The sequence below is a fragment of the Talpa europaea genome (assembly GCF_964194135.1).
Source record: "Talpa europaea genome assembly, chromosome: 12".
Lineage (NCBI taxonomy): Eukaryota > Metazoa > Chordata > Mammalia > Eulipotyphla > Talpidae > Talpa > Talpa europaea.
The window spans coordinates 45574160-45595228 of NC_140079.1; the positions used below are offsets into that span (position 1 = coordinate 45574160).

Sequence of the window (21069 nt, forward strand, 5' to 3'; positions counted from 1 at the left end):
CTAGATTCCTGCTATGAGTGAGACCATCCGGTATTTTTCTTTTTCTTTCTGGCTTATTTCGCTGAGCATGATCCCTTCCAGCTCCAGCCATGTTGCTGCAAACTGCATGTTTATCTTTTTTGAATGCTGAGTAATATTCCATGGTATATATGTACCACATCTTCTTGATCTAACCCCCTTTCTTTTTTTTTTTTTTTTTTTTTTTTTTTTTTTTTTTAAAGATTTATTTATTTGTTTGTTTGTTTATTTATTTATACAAGCACTGGATACAGTCAGAAGCACAGGAGGGTGAGAGAATTCACCAGAGCCAGAGCAGGGAACAGAACAGACTGACGAAATACACTGCTGAGGGGAGCAGCGGGCGGCAGGAGAGGTCTGCGCGCCATGTGGGACCCTCCTCCGGTGGCCTGGGAGCAGCCAGGGATCGAACCGGCACTGCAGAGGCTCCGGGCAGCTTCGCAACCCAGAGCTCAACCGCTGCGCCACTAACCCCCTTTCTTAACCAAGAAGTATGAGGCTCAGAGGGGGCAAGCCACATACCAAAGATCACACAGCTGAAGAGTGACAAAGTCCAATTTGGAATGGAATATTGGGCCCCAACCCTATGTTTGGTCTTAGCCTGGGAGTGGCTTCCCTGCTTTAAAGGCTAAGGGAATGAAGGCCAAGGTCACAGCCAGCAGGTTCCCTGATGTGTGCACCAGAGGCACCCAAGGCTCATGGTTGGTGCCTATGTCTTTCTCTGTTATAAGGTAAGAAAAATAATAGCAAACACATGCTTGGTGCTGATGTGTTATCAGGGAGGTTGTTGGAAGCACTTTATTAGTTTATCTCCTCTCTCCAAACGTTACATAGGCTTGGTGTAAAAAAATATATCAAGTGTGGAAATGCAATAGGGAAATTCTTCCACTTCTGCTCCAGTCAGGAATTTGGTTTGTCCCCCTCCCTGAGTTTATTTTTTTTAATTAAAGATTTATTTTATTTATCCATGCATATAAGAACTGGGATCCGAGCAGAAGGTGCAGGGCAGGGTGATTGTGTGTGTGTGTGAGTGTGTGTACTCACCAGAGACAGAGTGGGGAGCAGAACAGGCAGATGTACTGAAATACACTGCTGAGGGGAGCAGTGGGCAAGACAGGAGAGGTCTGCTGCACCATGTGGGTCAGCTCCTTGGCTGGGGATCAAACTCTTGCTGAAGTGGCTGGGAAAAGCTAGATAGCACTAGACTTTAACCTCCCAAGTTTTAAAAAAATGCTGTATATGAACATTTAAAAATATATACCCAAACCCGTGTGCACACATATCCATTTTTTGAGGACTCTGAATAAGTTGGGAAATATATTTTAAAAAGTTATTATCGTATAATGAACTGCCAGGAAGTTTAGTAACTTAAAACTTTAGTTAACCCACAAATTTGCAGTTTGGTCTGTGCTTAGCTGGGTCAGCTCAAGAAGCTGGAAGATCCACTTCCAGGAATCTCACTCTCAGGACTGGCAATTTGCTACTGGCTACTGGCGGGAGGTTGTCTGTGCCTTTAATGCAAGGCCCTCCATGTAGTTGCTTGAATTTCATTTTTAACATGGAAGCTGTGTCCTAGGGGGTATACTCAAAGGGGCCTGGAAAGACACCACAAAGCATCTTATGATCTAGACTGTCAATACCCCCTCCCCCGTGTGTGTGTGTGTGTGTATACATACATACATATACATATATATATATGTGTACTGGGTAATCACTATTTACAAAGAGCATGTTAACCACCACCAACCCCAATTCATGGAAGGAAAACTTGAAGAGGAGCCTTGGGAAGTGTAGTGTCATGAAAACCCCGTATGTCCCACTCTACACCCCAAGCAGTGGGTTAAAGATGGTGCACACTCTTTGCTACCCAGCCCATGGAGAGGTGCTGATTAGTTTTTAGTGTCAGCTAGGTTGGGTTATATAAGAATCCAGTTATTTACTTAAACACTAAGCTAGGTGTTGTTGTGAAGGTGTTTTAGATACAGTTAACATCTAGAATAGGTTGTGTAGAATCAAATTATCCTTTTGGTTCAATGTAATCAGTTGAAAGATCTTAAAGGTAAAAACTGAGGTTTTCTAGAGAATAAATTTGGCTTCAAGAATGCAGCATCAGCTCCTGCCCATGTTTGCAGCTAGTGGCCTGCAGTCCTAAAGATTTTGGACTTGCCAGCACCCACAACCTCATGGTCAATTTCTTAATATAAATCTCTTAGCTAGGTAGGTAGGCAGATAGATATTCATAGATGGATGGGTGGATAGATAGATGTTATTAGTTCTCTTTAATAAATGCACAGCCTTCGCAAGTGTAGTTTTTCCCCTTTATTTATAGATGATGACACTTTTTCCCCCAGCTTCATAATTCATTGCACAAACTGAGTATCCTATGATGAGTGACATTAACTTCTCCATGCATGGGAACAGAAAAGAAGAGGTACAAGAACTGAGGTACAGTTTCTATTTAGAAATAGAAACACATAAGTGCCTCCCTAGTGGTGTAGGGGTTAAGTCCCAGCACTTTCACCGCTGCAGCAACGGTTCAATCCCAGGCCAGGGAGTTGGTGCACACATGGCACAGCAGACCTCTCCTGCCACACCTCCTACTCCCCTCAGCAGTGTATTTCAGTCAATCTTTCTGTTCTGCTCCCCATTCTGTCCCTGATGAATCCTCTCACCCCCCACACTTTTGGCTTAGACCCCAGTTATTCTATAAATCTTTAAAAAAAAAGAAACAGAAACACAGAAAACAACACAGTTTAAACCTGTTTATGTTGCTTTCACAGCTGGGATTTTGTAAATGTTTTTTTTTTAATGTATAATTTATTTATATATATTTTACATCATTGTTTATTTTTTAAAAAAGTGTTTGCTTTCTTTTCTCAGGTATAGTCCCCATAGAATTTCCACCACCAGTTCACCCATTCACCATCGCCATAGTCTCTTTTTTTTTTTTTTAAAGATTTATTTTTTATTTATACAAGAGCCGGGGTACAGGTCAGATGCGCGGGAGGGTGAGAGGATTCACCAGAGACAGAGCGGGGAGCAGAACAGGCAGACTGACGAAATACACTGCTGAGGGGAGCAGCGGGCCATGTGGGTTGCTCCGAGGCTGGCGGGGATTGAACCAGCACTGCAGAGGCTGCTGACAGCTTCACAGCTCTGCGCTCAACTGCCTGCGCCACCAGGGAGGCCCAGCCATAGTCTCTTGTGCTCTTCCCTCCCTCGTTCTGATCCCTCTCCCTCCTCCTCCCCTGCAGAATATTTCTGATTTATAGTTGTCTGTTTATTTTTGTTTTGGTATTTTTTTATTGTTATTGTTTTTTCCCCTGATACCTTATTTGGTTCCCCTATATTCCTCCTATAAGTGAAGCCATCTGATATTTTTCTTTTCCTTCTGACTTTCTTCACTGAGCATAATCCCGTCTAGTTCTGTCCATGTTGCTGCAAATGGCATGAGTTTATCTTTTTTTGATTGCTGAATAGTTTTCCATTGTGTATATATACCACATCTTCTTGATCCAGTCATCTAATTTTGGGCATTTGGGTTGTTTCTAAGTCTTGCCTATTATAAATCGTCACAGCTGGAATTTTTAAAGAACTCAAAATGAGTATAAGACCATCAAAAACTGAACGACAGACAGGATAATCTTCCTGAGATATATTGTAGAGCCTGACCCAGAACACCTCTCAAAGTTGACAAGCATGTGAATTCTCCAGGGTCTGGTTAGAAAGTAAATTTTGGTTCAATTGGCATATTACTAAGTTGTTGTGCATAACAAAGCCCCAAAACATAGTGGTTTTGTTAGTGAGCAAAATGAAGGGTATGCCAAGGACCCCCAAACCTGCACTCTCTAAATGGGTTCTGTCATCGATCGCATAAAGATATTTTACATACTCTAAATGCATACTCTAAATGCATAAAACCTTAAATAGAAAAGAACATTAATACAATTAGTGGCAATAGAGAGAAGAGGAAGAATATAGTTAAAATAGTGTTGCCATGAAACACCCAATGTTACTCATCCCCTCATGGGTAAATGCCCAGCCAAACAGGGCTGACCCAAAGCAGGGCTGCTGAGGCCCAAAATCTTGCCACAAATGTATGTCGCTTTCTGCTGGAGAACCACAGGAAAGGGGCAGAAGGGGCCAGGCAAGTCTGGAAGGAAAGGAGCAAAATCAAAACACAAGTCAAGATAAAGGCTGCCATTGTCAGCCTCCCATGGGTCTCTCGCCCACGTCTCTGTCTCTTCCAAGTGTCTCCTTCCATGTCCCCCAAGTCCCTAGCACAAGTCCAAGGCTAAGAAGCTCAATGGGACGGATCATCCAAATGGTTCCTTCACATGAGTGGTAGTTGCTTCAAGCTGTTACCTGGGAAATCAGCTAGGGGTTGATCAGGGCTGAACAGCAGTGAGCCCTTTCCACCTTACCAGGGTTTCTTATAGCATGGTGACTCATTCTGGGATTGTGGGGAGGTGGATTCAAAAGCTAATGTAAGCCTAAATTGCCAGCCCTCTTCCAGGCCCATAGCTAGTATGCTCTGCCTCCCAAACACACTATATCAGTGTAGTTTTGGGAAGAAGGCAAATAATTTCTCTTATTGGGGATAAAGGCAAAAAATTTGCAACCTCCTGATCTTTGGGGTCAAGTCAAGATTCTGCATTTCCATACTGCTGGTGATGCTATTGGGGGAAAAGAATAGAAAACTTGCAAAGGAGGCGCCATAAGACCAGAATCTGACTCACACAAGGAGGTGGCTGTAGAAGGGATTAACATAGCCATTAACCCAGTTAATGGTCTGAGGACTATGGCCGACTAATATCAGGGTCAAGTTGGAGGTGCAGAGGTGAGAGAATTCACTAAAGACGGAGTGGAAGACAGAAAAGAGGATTTATTCAAATACACTGCTAGCAGAAGCATAGGGAGAGGGGAGAAGAGGCACAAAAAAGAGTTTGTGTCAGACTTTTCATGACTGGTGGAGTCAGTCTGGGCCAATTGTTTACTGGGATGTCTGGTTTGGGGCATTGACCTTTGACACAGAAGGTGTCCTGGCCCTGCTTCCACATCAGTGGTGGAAAGTGGTCAGTCCTATGGCCGGTTCCCATAGCAACCTTATCAATTCCCTTGATCTATTCAAGTCTCATAAACCTGCCTGCTGGGCAAGGGGTAGGGTCTTAGTTTTTAACCTTATTAAATGATACCCTGCTATGACTACATTTTGAGTAGCCAGTTCTTACAGCTCATGGCTGTGAGAATCTTTTTCTTCCCTAAATATTTTATGAACACCCACACTGTGCTACATGTCACTTTCGTCTGTGCCATTACGCTGAATTACTTTGCTGTGAGGCCGGAGAGTTATGGTACCTCTCTGAACCTGTTCCCTCAATGTCTTTCTTCCTCTCTTCCAACCTAATAAGCCAGTCCTGCTGCCCTTGCCCTGCCCCTGCCTCTTCTCTGGAAGGGGCTTCAACAGGGGGATTCACTCCAGCAGAGAAGGAGGAAGGATCTAGGGAGTGTACCCCGGATCAGCTCCCTGGAGTTGGATTAGGTAGGACTGGAAGGAATGGAGGGTGGTGGTGGTGGACTTTGGCATTTCCCCTACAGTCTGTCAGTTGTAGGCAGAACGTCTTTCCTGATCCTCTCAGTTGGCAGCTCCCTCCTTCAAACCCAATCTCATATTGGAGCTTGGGCATGCGAAGACCTCATAGGGGCTGAGACCACTTCACAGGGAGGTTTGGAACAGAATCTGGACAAAACGTGCCCGTGTAAGGCAGCATTCTATTGAAATGGGAAGGTTCACAAAACTGCCCAAATGAGTTCTTAGAAGTCTGAACTTCGAGAAGAATGAAGTGACCTACCATAGCTGTTAGTAAGGAACAACAAAAATTCAGAGTGATGTAAAGAAGTTAGAAATTTATTAGGGGCGGGGGTCTCGAGTGAGATACCCATGAGGTAGTTTTTTAGGCTACTGTATATATTCTTTCTTGGTGGGCTTCTGGCTTCCTGCTGTGTCAGGTACTGCTGAAGTCTGTTGCTTCATTTCCAGCTGTTGTTTTTTTTCTCCTTATTGCCTTTCTCCTTCATCAGCAGATGTTTTCCTCTTATACGGAATTTGGTCGGGGGGTCTCCAGCCAGCAGAAACCTACTGGGTGCTTATTTACTGTCTCACCACTACCCTCCTAGGAAGATGGAGCGCAGAGAGGCCTGTCACAGCCCATAGTCAGAATGAGACTGGGGCAGAGCAAGACCTCTGCTCAGGGTCTCCCAGTGCAGACTCCCCTGCCTGGACTTTATTCACACTTGACCCCTTGTAGCCTTACTCCCTTGCCTCCGTGTTGTCCTGCTACTGGCAAGCTCTTTGTCCCCAGAATCTGGTAATCTGGGTGATCCCAGCCGGGCTGCCTTCTTTGTTCCCCTGGGCTGCTTGGAGATAGGACTTGAACCCCTGTCAAATCGTGCACCCCACAGGCCAGAGGTTTCCTGAATCTGAGCTTTCTACTCTGCCAGGAAATGCTGTGTGACGTGCTCTTGGCTCACATGGGAGAGGAGCTTAGAGATGCTATGGGACAAGGCTTGGCTTGTTCCTACTCATCTGGCACCCGATCAAGTTCATGTTTTTTGCCTGCTGCACCCTGGCCTTGGAAGGGTAGGAGTGGCTACAAACTTGGAGGCCTCAAATCACCTTTGTGCCCCCCAGCCCACGAGAGTTCTGGTCCAGTGCCCACACCATGTGACTGAGCTGCTTCCCCTCTGGAGCCCTGGGTGGCTGCCAGATCGGGGAGGAGGCAGCCTGGAAGCCTGTGAGGATTGGCTGACCTAGTCAAGCCTGCCTGCCCCATTCAGAGGTTGGGCAAGGGACAAAGACTGCCCAGGACAAAGGAAGAGGGGCCAGAGCAAGACTGAAAGTGCTGCTCTACAGCTGAAGGAGCCAGGTTAGAGCTGGGCGGCCTGGCATTGTAGTCCAGTGTCAGGAGGGACACTGCCCAAGGCAGGGTGGCTCCAGGGAGTGAGCTGGCCCCAGGGTGGTAGTTTTCTTGTAACTGGGGCCCCTGGCAACCTTCCACTGATTCAGCTCTACTCTTTCTTCATTAGTCTTATTCTCTCTCCTTCTTGGAGCCCTGGCTCTGCTCTGATTCTCCTCCCCCGTCCTTGTTTACCCTCTCCCTGCCTCTCCTTGTCCCTCACCCTGTTGGCCCTCACTCTCACTTAGTCTGTGAACTCTTGCCTCTGCCTCTGAGTTCACATCACAAGGCCCCCCAGGCCACAGGTGCTCACCCTCTACCCGGTGTGCCCCACAGGATGCCGCAGCTGAGCCTGTCCTGGCTGGGGCTCAGGTCGCTGTGGGCCTCCCCTTGGCAGCTCCTGCTGCTGCTGGGGGCCTCCTGGCTCCTGGCCCGAGTCCTGGCCCGCATCTATGCCTTCTATGACAACTGCTGTCGCCTTCGGTGTTTCCCACAGCCCCCGAGGAGGAACTGGTTCTTGGGTCACCTGGGCCTGGTGAGTGTGGTGGCAGGACAGGTCGGGTTGTTAGGGTAGATGGACTTCCTGAGGGATGGCGGGTGGACACAGGGAACTGCAGGTCAGAGTTGGCCTGGGTCTAGGGCAGCAGGGCAGTGAGGGAGGTCGAAAGGAGCCCTCTCCTGACTCCCCCACCAGGTACACTGCTCTGTTTGTCTCTGTCCACTTTGTGCTTCAACTCCTTTTTTGTTCTTACCCTCCCTTACCTGAAACCTGCCTGTCTTCCCATATCAGTGCACCTCCAAGGAGCTCTCAGGGTGGGCTGCACAGAGTTGGGTCCCCTGGTGTACCCACAGTCTCCTCACCTGAACTTGAGGCCTCCTGGGGTGCTATCCAGGGTTCATTTCCCACCTGAGCCCTCTCTGTTGGCCCCGGGCTAGTGACTACTCCTGTCTGGACCTCTATTTCTACCAATTCTCTATGATTTTCCCCACATGGGGCCCATGTTGGGCCTGAGGGCAGGCGTGGGCAGTCTCTCATTCTACTCTTCTTCCTCAGTCCTTTTCTTAGTTTGCCTCCCATCCCCAAGATAATCAGTGGGCCCCATTGCCATTCTTGGACATAAAAATTGAACGTGTGTCCTTTCAGGAGCAATCATTCTGGGCTCTGACCTCATGGCCAGACCTCTGGGGTGGCGGCTTCTCGCCCACCATCCTTGCCTCATCCCCAGAGGCCCTTCTTGTTGTGTCAGGCCACTTCTGCCACAAGCACACTTTGGACACTTTCATCACTTGTTCTTGCTCCCATAGTTGTTGATCCAAATGTTGCATTATCCCACCCCCGGCCCCACTTTTTTTTAATCTTCTTTGCCCACCCCTTCTATCTTAGACCCTGCCAGGATAACGAGTCCCTGCTACACCTGAGCCAACAGTTTCCTTTCCATCCTTGGAAAGCATTGAGCTTAGCTCCCCATTGTCCACTCATGGGCTGAAGTCTCCTGCCAACTGGGCTTTTCTTTATGGTTTTCCTTTTGGAAAACCTGGTCAGTTCCTTCATCTCCTCCCATTTCAGGTCAAGCCCAAGGCCCTGCTTGTGCTTAAATAGTGAATTGTCCAATTATTTGTTTATCATCCATCTCTCCCACCAGATGGTAGCTTTGGAGGGTCAGATAAAATATCTGCAATGCCTAGCCCAAGATCTGGCATATAGAAGGCCCTTCATAAATGTTTGATGATGTTAAGGTCATGTTCCAGGCCTGAACTTGCCATCACCTCCCTCCCTTGATCATCCAAGGCCAAAGGAATGAGTCCAGTTCTTTTCCACACCCTCAGTCCAGTTACACAGAACAGCTTGTCCTGAGCTATTTGTGAAGGTTTTGTGAAATTCTAGGTTTAGAATGTTTCAGTGACCTGTGGAGTCAGTGGAAATATTACAAAGTTACTGCAGATCTATCTTCCTCTCAAGGGGGTTGGTCTTGTTCACTCTTACCTTTTCCATTTTTCTGTTGCTGTGTGACTTGGCTGAGTCACTCTCCCTCTCTGGATCAATCTCATCAAGTAATTATATCCTTGCCTCAGGCTCCTTGGGCAGCAGTGATCAGTTTTCAAAGGTGAAAATGACTTATGCTCACCTGCCTGAAGCATGTGGGGTATTTGTCTGTCTGGGATGAAGCATCCCAAGGGAGAGGATGCCTCAACAGGAGGGGACTCACCTTCCCTCCTTTTTCAGAGGCACAGTCTCAGATTTTTTTTATTTGTAAATAGCACAATTAATGGGCATGTCCATAGGTTGGGAGATACAGATAGATGGGAAGCACTATGAGAGACAGATGATAGATAGATAGATGACAGATGTAGATAGGTGATATAGATAGATACAGCATACATTATGCTCAGAGCCTGGCTGACCGAAGGGGCTCTTGCAAACCATTTACCAAGAGAGGAACTGGAATCTGTGTGGATCAGTCAGGACCAAGCCCCAGGACCACCTTACTGCCTGCACACTCTCCATGGTGGGACTTCTCCCTGTGGCCATTGCCAGGGCTGTCGCCCGCAACTGACAAAAGTCTTCTTGAATCAAGGCCAGCTTCCCTGAGTGCAGAGAGCATCCCTGGGTCCTGGGAGAGACTGCCAGGACCTTCTCAGCTAGAGAGGAAAGGAGTTGGAAGAAGTAGATTCCTTCCATCCACAAAGAATCTGGAAACACTGCCCCTTTCAGAGGCTGCAGGGGTGGCCTGGCACATTCCTTTTTGTGAGTCACAACTCTGCCTTACTTATAGACCTAATCCATGGACTATATGAATGAAAGTATATGTATGTGGGTGTGGGTATGTATATGTCATTTATCTATCTATCTTTCTGTCTATCTATCTATCTCTATCTATCTACCATCTGTCAAAACAGAGTGATGAAGATGAGGGGACAGGGAGAGCCATGTAGGTAGATAGACCCCAAAAAAGACAAATGAACCAACAGAGAGAAACTGATTTACTGAGCTGCAGAGAGATCTAGACCAATAATCCAGGCAGAAGGGGGTGAGAGGATAAGTAGGGTGTGGTGGGTAGGGGGTGCGGTGGGCAGCCCCACTGTTGGGCCTGACTTCAGTCTTGCCCTTCCCCAGGCAAAAAGCAATGAGGAGGGTTTGCGGCTGGTGGAGGACCTGAGTCACTACTTCCGTGATGTCCACCTCTGGTGGATGGGGCCTTTCTACCCCATCCTGCGACTTGTCCACCCTAAGTTTGTTGCCCCCTTGCTCCAGGCCCCAGGTACCTCTCCTAGAAACTCCTGCCCTCAGCCTCTCCTCTGCCCTGCTCCTGGCCCTTCTATCCTTGGACAGACCAGGCTGCGTGGGGAATGAGAAGCATGGACAGAGACCATGGTTCTGCCACTAACCTGCTAGATGGTTCTGAGCAGCTCCCTGACTCTCTCTGGTTGCCCAGGTCTCTTTCAGTTTTGGGTGGTGGAAACTCAAAACTGTGAATCTCAGTAAAGAAAGGGAATCCACTGGCTGAAAAATTCAGGGAAGGTTGTGTGGCACAGCTGGATTCAGGTCTTTAAACAATGCCATTAGGAACCTATCTTCATCTCCTAGTTTTGTGCTCCTCTGTGATGGCTTTGCATTCATGCTGGTAAAGTTGAATCCCAGAAACTCAACCCCCAAGGGAAAGTGAGCTCATTTTTTGCAATCTCAGGAAAAATGAAAGATTATTTTGAGTTGATCTGACCTGGGTTGCAGGACCAATTCTTCATTTTTCTATTTATCCATCCACCGTCTATCCTTCCATCTCTTTTTCTCTCTTTATCTACTTTCCTACCTATCTACCTATCAAAAGAAACAGAGAGATGAAGAGAGTGAGAGGACATGAAGAAGCCCATAGGTTGACACTACTATTTGATTGTTGAGGTTTGGGATAATATGGTCAGCTCTGGAGCAGAGGATGGGGTGGCATGGCCACCCCCTACTTGGATTGAGTGGAAGAGGTGAGAGGTACTGGTTTAAGGAGAAGGGGATAAATATTAGACAAGCAGATACCACAGGAATCCATCCTTCAGCACCCCTGTGAGGAGGGCATTTCCTGGGTCAGGAAACTAGGGAGATGTAGTGACTTGCTGAGTCATCCTTCTTAGGTCTATCTGTTCTTGGCTGTCTTTGATGGGAGGGTTCTTAACTGGAAGTTTTTGGTGGGGAGATGGCTAAAGTATTATTTGGGAAGATCCCTCAGACCCCAGGTTGGTCATTTGTGTCATTTCATTGACCCAAGTGGCTGGTCTAGTGGCTAGAGGGAGTAGTGGCAGCTCTTCTTGGTGGGTGGAGCTTAGCATCTGAGAAGGTAGCATCCTGTGGCCTCTCTAAGGATAGAGTTGTTCCTGAGTCTAAACACTTCATGTCCTGGATAGGTAGAGAAGGACACAGAGAAAGTCTGGGCCATACCAGGTCTACCTCTGTGACATTAATGGGATTGTGTTTAAGTCCTGTCCAAGACCTGTGAAACATACTGAGCTTGTGTCACATTTTCTTGGGGCCATGTCAGAGAATGTTGTGTCACATCTGGGTGTGTTCATGCATGTTGGAACCATGTCAGGATGTTCCGGGAGATGTTAGAGGGTGTTGGGCAGGCAAGGTTTCCTAAGCCCCTGAAAGACATTTTGTAGGTGATAGACTATATTTGCATGTCTAGAACATGTTGGAACATGTAGGAGCTGGGCCAAGATGTGCTGAGGCATACTTTGCCTGGTTGGGGTGTGTCTAAGCACACAGGAATGTGTGGGCTCTACCTTTGCTTTACTTCATGCTGCAATCTGGTCTGGCCTCCCCTCCCCCCTCCTTCCTGCTGCCTCTGCCCTTCACCCCATTCCTGCCATGCTGGACTTAGAATGCAGACTGCTGGCTAGAAGCCTCCTACCCCTTCCCCAAAGTTCCTCCCTTAGCCCTTTCCCTGGCCCTGATGGTCTGTTTCTCATGTCAGCCAATGTCATACCCAAGGATATGTTTTTCTACAGTCTCCTGAAGCCCTGGCTAGGTGAGTAACAATAGGTGATTGGGGATAGGGATGATCTTGCAGAGGGAGGACAGGGGAAGACATTGCCCTTGTGCACTCCTTGTTTATGCCCTTACTAGGGGATGGGCTCCTGCTGAGTGCAGGTGACAAGTGGAGTCACCACCGCCGCTTGCTGACACCTGCCTTCCATTTTGAAATCTTGAAGCCCTACATGAAGATTTTCAACAAGAGTACAGACATCATGCATGTGAGTTTCTTGAAACCACAGTCCCAATGGTACCTTGGGAAAGGGGCAGTTGCCTCAGACACGTGTGGTCTGGAGTTCTGGCTCTGCTGGATGGCTTTGAGGCCATTGATTTTCTTCTGCAAGCCTCGGTTTCCTCGTCTGTAAAACAAGGATAGTAATATCAATTTAAATGGTGGCTTAGAAGATATAATGGTATCATGTTTCTGGCACATGATGGCATCGCTGAAGCCCTGTAGATCAAAGACAGTATGATGATTACGTAGTAGCTCTTTCTCCATAATACATCAACTTAAGTCATGGATTTGAAAGAATTAGTGTTGTTATTACTCATGAGATGATGAGTCTGTTGAGTTGTTCTTCTCATCTTAGCTGGAATCACTCACTGTAGGTATCGTAGACAGCTCTGTTGATCCAGGTTCTACCTGGTCACAGATTTGGGGTTCAGAGGACTGATTATGTTGGTCTACAGTGGCCTTGATGGGACAACAGAAGACCTGCATTTTCCCTGTGTCCTCTAGCAGGCTAGTCTAATCTCAATCTTATGGTGGGAACAAGGTTCCAAAAGAGTGAGCAAATACCTGCAGTATCCCTGGAAGCCTAGTTTCAAAACTAATATACCATGTTTCTACCATCTGTTGACTGAAGCAAGTCTCACCTCCAACTCACAGTCAAGAGTTGGAAAAAGAGTGTCTACCTAATGGAAAAGCTGCAAAGTATCATTGCAAAAGGTGAGAATATAGGGAGAGACAAAGGAATGGGGACATTTTTGCAGTTGCTTACTGCTATGATAATGATGAAGAGGATGATAGTTATTTAGCATTTACCGTATGCCGCGGACCAGCACAGCGATGGACGATGAGACCGTCTCAGGGTTGAGAGATTGCGCAGGGTGGTCAGGGATTCGATGAATAAATGACACACAGACACACTTCAAGAGAGTGAAAATCTGAGTGCGTCTTTATTAAGTTAGTGGTCAGTATATATATGTTTTTTCTAAAAGCATCAAAGAGATCAGTTTGCTCATAAATTTAGCTTAATTGACAGGGCAGTGATTTATGTCCGAAGTTACATCTATCCTCATTCCTAATTGGATAGGCTATAAATTCTTTTTACTATTCTATATAATTATTTTCTAACTATCATAATTAATTGTCATGGGTGAATTTATTTTATAATGCAGTTAATATCAAAAGGTACTAAAGTTAAGCACATAATAGAAAGATTATTAAACTAACAATTCTATTATAACACAGTGTTTAGTAATGTTTCATTTGTATTAGCCTAATTATTAAATTAGGTATGTTTTTTAATTAGCAATCAATGACCAGAAAAAGGAAAGTTTTTAGAGAGACAGTTGTAGCAGAATAAAGTTTATGGGCCTTGAGAAAGCGAGATAAGGTTCCAAGTGGTCAGCATTTCTTTTAATCATCTTTGTGGCAGCTTCTGGTGGTCATTATTTCTTGACAGGCATTCGGCTTCTCTGCATCTTAGGGAGTTTGCTGTTCTCCCCCTGCGCGCATGGTTCCTTGCCCACGCCGGACCTCAGGGACCATGGCAACAGCCATTAGCCCTGAGGGTCACTGCAGGGGGAGGTGCAGCAACCGTAGGCCAGAAATGATGTGCATATATATTGTACATATGTACATGTTGCCTAATTTGATTTTCACAACCTTATTATATAGGCTATATATATATGTGTGCTACATGATATAGGTTATATATATGTGTGTGTTTAATAATGCTACATTAAAGATGATGAAATGGAAGTCAGAGGAGTTAGGGAGCTCACTCAAGTTCATATAGCTACTGCAGGAGCTCTGAGTTATAGTAGGAATTCTAACTGGGTTATCCAACTCCAAAGCAGTCATCTTACTGAAGATTTGATGGGTGGAGCTGAGAGGATAGCAATGAGTTGACCAAAGGGATAAGAAAATAAGTCCAAATTGGACTTTGAACCCACATTTCCTTATTCCCAGATGGGGGGATGTTAGGTTTTAATAGTAACAGCTTCTACTGCTACCCATCCTATCTGGAGATGGGTGCTTGGGGAAGAGGATGAGAAGGCTGGGTCTGGGGGAGTTCCATCCTTTTGATTGGTGTTAGGGAAAGGCTCACAGAATGAAGGCCCCTGCTCCATCTCTGCTTCCTTCTCTGTCCAGGCCAAATGGAAGAACCTGGCGTCAGATGGTAGTGCCCATCTGGATATGTTTGAACACATCAGCCTCATGACCTTGGACAGTCTGCAGAAATGTGTCTTCAGTTTTGACAGCAATTGTCAAGAGTGAGTCCTTGTCCAGGGCCCGGGAACATGAGCCACAGATTCAAGGGAATAGATGGGGAAGGAAGGACTGACAAGGGCAAGAGAAGGGGCTTTGTGGAGAAGCCACAGGCCAAAGTTGGAGCTTGAAGACAAGGAAGGAAAAAGAGAAAAGTGATCCTTTCACATAATATTTGACAATGGCCAGGAGGCTAGGATGACCTAAGCCTGGAGAGCAGAGAGGAGACATCTTGGAAATAGAGAGTTGGAGGAGTAGGCAGGGTCTATATCTAAGAATTTTCAAAAGTCAGAGGAGTATACACTATCCTGAGACTTCCAGGGAGCCATGGAAACTCTTTGAGCATATGGGGGTTGTAGTCAAAGTTGAGTCTGGACTTACCACTAGAGTGGACTGTCACATAGACACAGTATGCAAAGAGGCCAGGGAGAGGAGGACACCTGAGCTTGGTGAATAAAACTGGGCACATCTGGGAGAAACTGAAGAATGATTTTACATGTGAGAGAGAGGAGATGAGCATGATATTCAAGAACTCTGAGGTCGGGAAATAAAGCAGCTCCCAGAGATGGGAGACACAAAGAAAATTAGGCTTGGAGACACCCTTTTCTGGATGGGATGTGGTCTTAGGTTTCTGGCAGGGATGTGCTCCCAGGGTTTCATGCCTGGTAAGGAGCCAATTCTTAATGCTTTCTCCCCATTGATCCTGCAGGAAACCCAGTGAATATATTGCTGCCATCTTGGAGCTCAGTGCCCTTGTGATAAAGCGGACTGAGCGAATCTTCCTGCATGTGGACTTCCTATACTACCTCACCCCTGAGGGGAGGCGCTTCCGCAGAGCCTGTGACCTGGTGCATGACTTCACAGATGCTGTCATTCAGGAGCGGCGCCGCACCCTCATTCGTCAGGGTGTTGATGACTTCCTCAAGGTCAAGGCTAAGACCAAGACTTTGGATTTCATTGATGTGCTCCTGTTGGCCAAGGTGGGATCTGAGTTCAACAGATAGATGGGATCTTGACATCAAATTTCAGATCAGAGAACTTGGTTTTGATGCAAAGGGTACTGGGGAGCCATGGAAGGTGCTTGAAGAAGGGAAGGACAGGTCGGAGATATGTTTTACAGATGACTCTGTAGAAGGCTGCCTGGAAGGAGCAAACAGGAGCCAGGAGGCCAGGGAGATCTATGGTGTGGCTCTGGATATGAGAAGGAAAGGTCCTGCTTGGATAATAGAGCTTCAAGGATTGTTTCAGTCCCTGAAGACTCAGCCTTGGAACTGGGGTGTGATTTGAGGGGTCTTGTATTTTCCTCAGGATGAAGATGGGAACGAATTGTCAGATGAGGACATCCGAGCAGAGGCTGACACCTTCATGTTTGAGGGTGAGGGCCCCTGTGTGGGACTGTGGAGGGATCAGGGGCATGGTGGGTGGACCATGGACCACCCTGTACTGCCCCATTCTCCCCATCCTCCTCATGGGCCTTAATATAAGGGAGATGCTGAAGCATGTCAGAGACTCAAACCTGCCTGGCTGCTCCTCAGGACATGACACCACAGCCAGTGGCCTTTCCTGGGTCCTGTACAATCTCGCAAAGCATCCAGAATACCAGGAGCGCTGCCGGCAGGAGGTGCAGATGCTCCTGAGGGACCGTGAGACTAAGGAGATTGAATGGTGAGTGTAGGCTCAGGGCACTCCTGAGCCCCTCTCACTGACTTCCCAGCTGGGGCAGGGGGTGATCTTTCCATGGATTCTGTCATTATTGCTCAGTGGGAACAGAGTCCAAGGTCAGGGTCTGGTGCCAGGATTGGATAGTGGGGCAAAGGTCCCCTTGTGTAATAAGAAGACCTAAATGTCCACCTTTGCTGGCCCGCTAACTTGCTATGTGACTTTAATAAAATCAATTCATTTTTTCTGAAATTGGTTGTGGGGAGCCTGCAGGGATGCTTGGAGCACTAGAACAATGTATGTGGAACAGATGTTGCTCAGTAGTGTTCAGTAAATAAACTTCTCTCCCTTGCTTTTACCCCAAGTTACAACTTTTTTTTTAAAGATTTATTTATTTATTTATACAAGCACTGGGTACAGTCAGAAGCATGGGAGGGTGAGCGAATTCACCAGAGCCAGAGCAGGGAACAGAACAGGCAGACTGACGAAGAAATACACTGCTGAGGGGAGCAGTGGGCGCGGCAGGAGAGGTCTGTCACGCCATGTGGGACCCTTACCAGTGGCCGGGTATCGAACTGGTGCTGCAGAGGCTGCGGGCAGCTTCGTAGCCCAGCGCTCAACTGCTGCGCCACCAGGGGAGGCCCCCAAGTTTACAATTTTTTTTAAAGATTTTCACTCCCCATAACTTTTGCTCTTTTCTTTAATTTCCACCTGCTAGTCTATCCCAGGGATTCAGAGATCTTTGGGGATAAAATCATCCATCTCTTTGTTGAGTCACTGCGTTCACACTGCCTGTGCTTTACCATCTCCGCGCCCACTCACATTAGGATTTTCCATGGTCAAGACTGGGGTAGAGAGAAAAGGAGGTGAGGTTGGGCAGTGAAATAATGAATGCAATTTCACATGGGTGTGGGTTGCAGCACAGCTCCAGGCCAACAGGACTGGCTGTATAAAGGTCAGGATGGAAGCCTGCAGGTGCGAGCTTGGCATGTCTAGGTAGGTAACTAGATCCTTGTGAAATTTACAGTGGGAGGAACCAGAGGCTGGAGCTGGATTAATGGAAGCCCCTCTTGGAATGCTTTGGAAACCATGTTAAGAATTTCCAAAGTAGGGCCTCCCCTGGTGGCACAGTGTTTGAGTGCTGGGCTGTGAGGCTGCCCGCAGCCTCTGCAGCGGCGGTTCGATCCCCGGCCACTGGCGAGGGTCCCACATGGCGCGACAGACCTCTCCTGTCGCGTCCGCTGCTCCCCTCAGCAGTGTATTTCGTCAGTCTGCCTGTTCTGTTCCCCACTCTGGCTCTGGTGAACACTGTCACCCTCCCATGCTTCTGACTGTACCCAGTGCTTGTATAAATAAATAAATAAATAAATAAATCTTAAAAAAAAAATTCCAAAATTATCAGTTTAAGTCCTTTGGGAAGCAATTTGGGAAAAAAGATGAAAGTGGACAAAGTTGCTGCCATCAGGGCAATCTCATGTTGGACAGAAATGATTGGGCTGTAGTGGTGACCATGCTTAGTCATTGGCTGGGAGTTGCCCAGGAAACCACCCCTGGTGTCAATGCTGGGGCTGTGTCACAAGATCCTATTGCTAGGCTGTTAGCTAACTACAGTCCTTGACCTTGGACAGCATATCCTTCCCTCACAACAAAGAATCCATGGTCCTCCACCATCGTCCACTGCTCTCTTCCCCTGTCTGTGTTTTCTTCTCTTCCCCTCCTCTCCTGAATGTCTCAGATCTATTGTCTGCTTTCAAGTATCAGTCTTACAGTTTGTTTTTGTATCATCCTTTCTTTGGGTTTCTTTAGATTCCATATACAAACGAAGACATCTGGTATTTATCTCTTCCTGGTTCACTTCATTCAGAATAATCCCTTGCACTTCCATCCACGTTGCCACAAGTGGCATGAGTTTATCTTTTTTGATTGCTGAATAGTATTCCATTGTGTATATACACCACACCTTTATCCATTCAACTGTCTTGGGTCATTTAGGATGTTTCCACATCTTGGCTATTCTAAGTAGTATCGCTATAAACATAGGAGTGCAGGTTTCTTTTCAAATTAGTGTTTTTTTGTGCTCTTTGGATAAATACCAAATTGTGAAATAGCTGAGTCATATGGTAGATTCATTTCTAGTCTTTTGAGGACTCTCCACACTTCTTTCTATAGGGGCTGGACCAGTCTACATTCCCACCAACAGTATCAGAGGGTTCCTTTTTCTCCACATCCTTGCCAGCACTTTTTTTTTTTTTTTAACCAGTGTGAGGTTTTCATTTCTTGCCAGTATTGTGGTTTTCATTTGCATTTCCCTGATGATGAATGATGATAAATTCTTTTTTATATGTATGTTGGCTATCTGTATGTATTCTTTGGAGAAGTGCCTATCTAGCTCTTATGCCCATTTTTGATTGGGTTGTTTGTTTTCTTTTGTTGAATTGTATAAGCTCCTTGTAGATCTTTGATATCAACCCCTTATCAGATTTACAGTGTGCAAAAATTTTCTCCTATCCAGGGTGTCTCCTTGTTTGGGTCACTGTCCCTTTTGCTGTACAGAAAAATTTTAATTTGATATAGTTCCAGTTGTTTTCTCCTTTGCTTTCCTTGCTGCTGGAGATGAGTCCATAAAGATGTTTCTGAAGTTTATGTCATGGAGTGTTTTGCCTTTGTTTTATTTCATGTATTTTATGATTTCAGTTCTTGTTCATTTTGACTTGATTTTCATGTATGCTGTGAGATAAGCATGTGGTTTCATTCTTCAGCATGTGGCATTTCAATTTTGTCAGCACCATTTATTGAATAGGTTTTCCTTATACCAGTGCGTATGCTTTGTTCCTTTGTGGTAGATTATTTGTCTATAAATGTATGGGTTTATATCAGGGCTTTCAATTCTGTTTCATAGGTCTGTGTGTCTGTTTTTGTTCAGGTTCCATGCTGTTTTAATTATTATGGCTTTAGAGTTTAGTTTGAAGTCTGAAAGTGTGATATCTCCATTTTCCCCTTTTTTTATTCAGGAGAGTTTTGGCTATTTTGGTTTTGTTTCCATATAAATGTCAGCAATCCTTGTTCTTTTTCTTTAAAGAACACCGCTGGGATTTTTATTGGGATTGCAATGAATCTATAAATTGCTTTGGGTAGGATGACTATTTTGACAATGTTGATTCTTTCCATCCATGAGCAGGGAATAGCTTTCCATTTCTTTGTGTCTTCTTCTATATCTTCTAAAAATGTTTTACAGTTTTCCTTGTATAGGTCCTTCACCTCTTTTGTTAGGTTTATTCCCAGGAATTTAATTTTTTTGGTATGGTTATTTTCTTCTTCCTTTAGTTTACTTGTATATAGGAAGGCAATTGATATTTGTGTGTTGATTCTGTATCCTGCTTTGCTGAACTGGTTTATTGTTTCAATTAGGTTTTCTGTGTAGTCTTTGGGGTTCTCTATGTAGAGTGTCATCTGCAAATAATGATAGCTTTACTTCTTCTTCCCCAATTTGGGTTCCTGCTATTTCTTTCTCATTCCTAATTGCTCTAGCTAGGACGTCTAATACTATGTTGAGTAGAGGTGGAGAGAGTGGACATCTTTGTCTTATATCAGATCTTAGTGGGAAGTCTTTCAGTTTTTCAGCACTGAGAATGATACAAAGTGTGGCTTTGTCATATATGGCTTTTATTATGTTAACATACTTAACCTCTCTTAGAGTCACAATTTGCAAACGCATTCTTCCATTCGGTAGGTTGCCTTTTTGTTTTGTTGATAGTTTTCTTTATTGTGCAGTTTTTTAGTTTGGCGAAGCTTTATTTATTTATTTATTTATTTATTTTTATTGCCTTTGCTTTTGGTATCTTTAGAGAGCCTGAAACTTTTATTTGTGTAATTTGATGTCTCGGGAGGCTGGATTTTTAACATTCTTAACTATATTATTATATCACAGATCTCAGTGTGGTTCATACCTTTTTCAGAAATGTAGCCATCTAATTTCATTAGATGTCCATGGTCCTCTGCATTTAATTTGCAGTTTTGAACTTTCATGGAACACTCCCTCTCTGGCCCCATAGAGTTGCATACCCATGCGGTCACTCCAGGGGCGTTGTTCTTTAGCCTCTTGTCTGAGAATCTCTGCATCTATTCCTGGGAGTCTGCTTGCTGGGGCATAAAACACACAAAGCCTTTCTTTGACCTTGCAGATGCCCTCTGGAGCGGTGACCCTACCCATACCTTCAGCAATACACAGGGTCCCTGTTAACATTACCCACCTTGTCAATTGTTTTCTTAAATAGATGTGAACTACTGTCTCATTGCTGTATAATTTCCATTTCTTTGATAACCAGTGACTTGGAGCATCTCTTCCTATTTTAAATTTACAGTGAGCTTCTGAGAATTCCTAGATCATTTCCTCTACCTACTTTTCTTTTGTGTCACCTGTCATAGCTCATTGATTTGAAGAAATTCCTTACATATTCAAGATATTATTCTAGATCTATATATTTATTGCAGATTTCTTCTGTGACTCTCTCAGCTGAATGTTCATTTGGTGCATGGTGTCTTTTATTAAACAGAAATCCTTAATTCTGTGCATATGTATCAATTTTTTGACTTCTTGTTTGTGCTTGTAGGGTTTTAAGAATTCTTTCCTACTCCTACGTCTCAAAAGGTCACCCACATTATATTCTTTTAACTGTATGGCTTTACTTTTCACATATAACAGGAGACTTTATTCTGTGTAGAGTAGGTGAGGATTTAGTTCTTTTTGTTTTCACATTGCCAGTTGTTGGAACACTTTCTACCAAAGAGGGCTTGTAGGGCCTCTTTTACTAGATTCTACATATCCACCTAATCAAGTGCCTCTCTTGGACTTTTCTATTCCACTTCTTGAAATAGTACAACTTTTTTTGTCATTTTAATGACAAATTTAAATTTTAATC

At 45.3% G+C, this 21069-nt stretch overlaps 1 protein-coding gene across 4 annotated transcripts in view; it reads left to right on the forward strand.

Moving 5' to 3' along the window:
* Positions 1-7284: 7284 nt before the first annotated feature.
* LOC311182439 (cytochrome P450 4F3) overlaps positions 7285-21069 on the forward strand; it is a gene marked incomplete at both ends in the record, with an annotated part of 57357 nt that continues 43572 nt past the window's right edge. For 2 of the 4 annotated variants that reach the window (XM_084251224.1, XM_084251225.1), the window contains one exon: positions 7312-7509. In XM_084251224.1, coding sequence (XP_084107350.1) covers positions 7312-7509 — 198 coding nt within the window. Of the gene's footprint in view, positions 7545-10073; positions 10235-11935; positions 11990-12087; positions 12216-14374; positions 14497-15200; positions 15472-15799; positions 15867-16026; positions 16157-21069 lie in introns of all 4 variants that reach the window. The other 2 variants (XM_084251227.1, XM_084251222.1) reach the window with 2 other exon arrangements.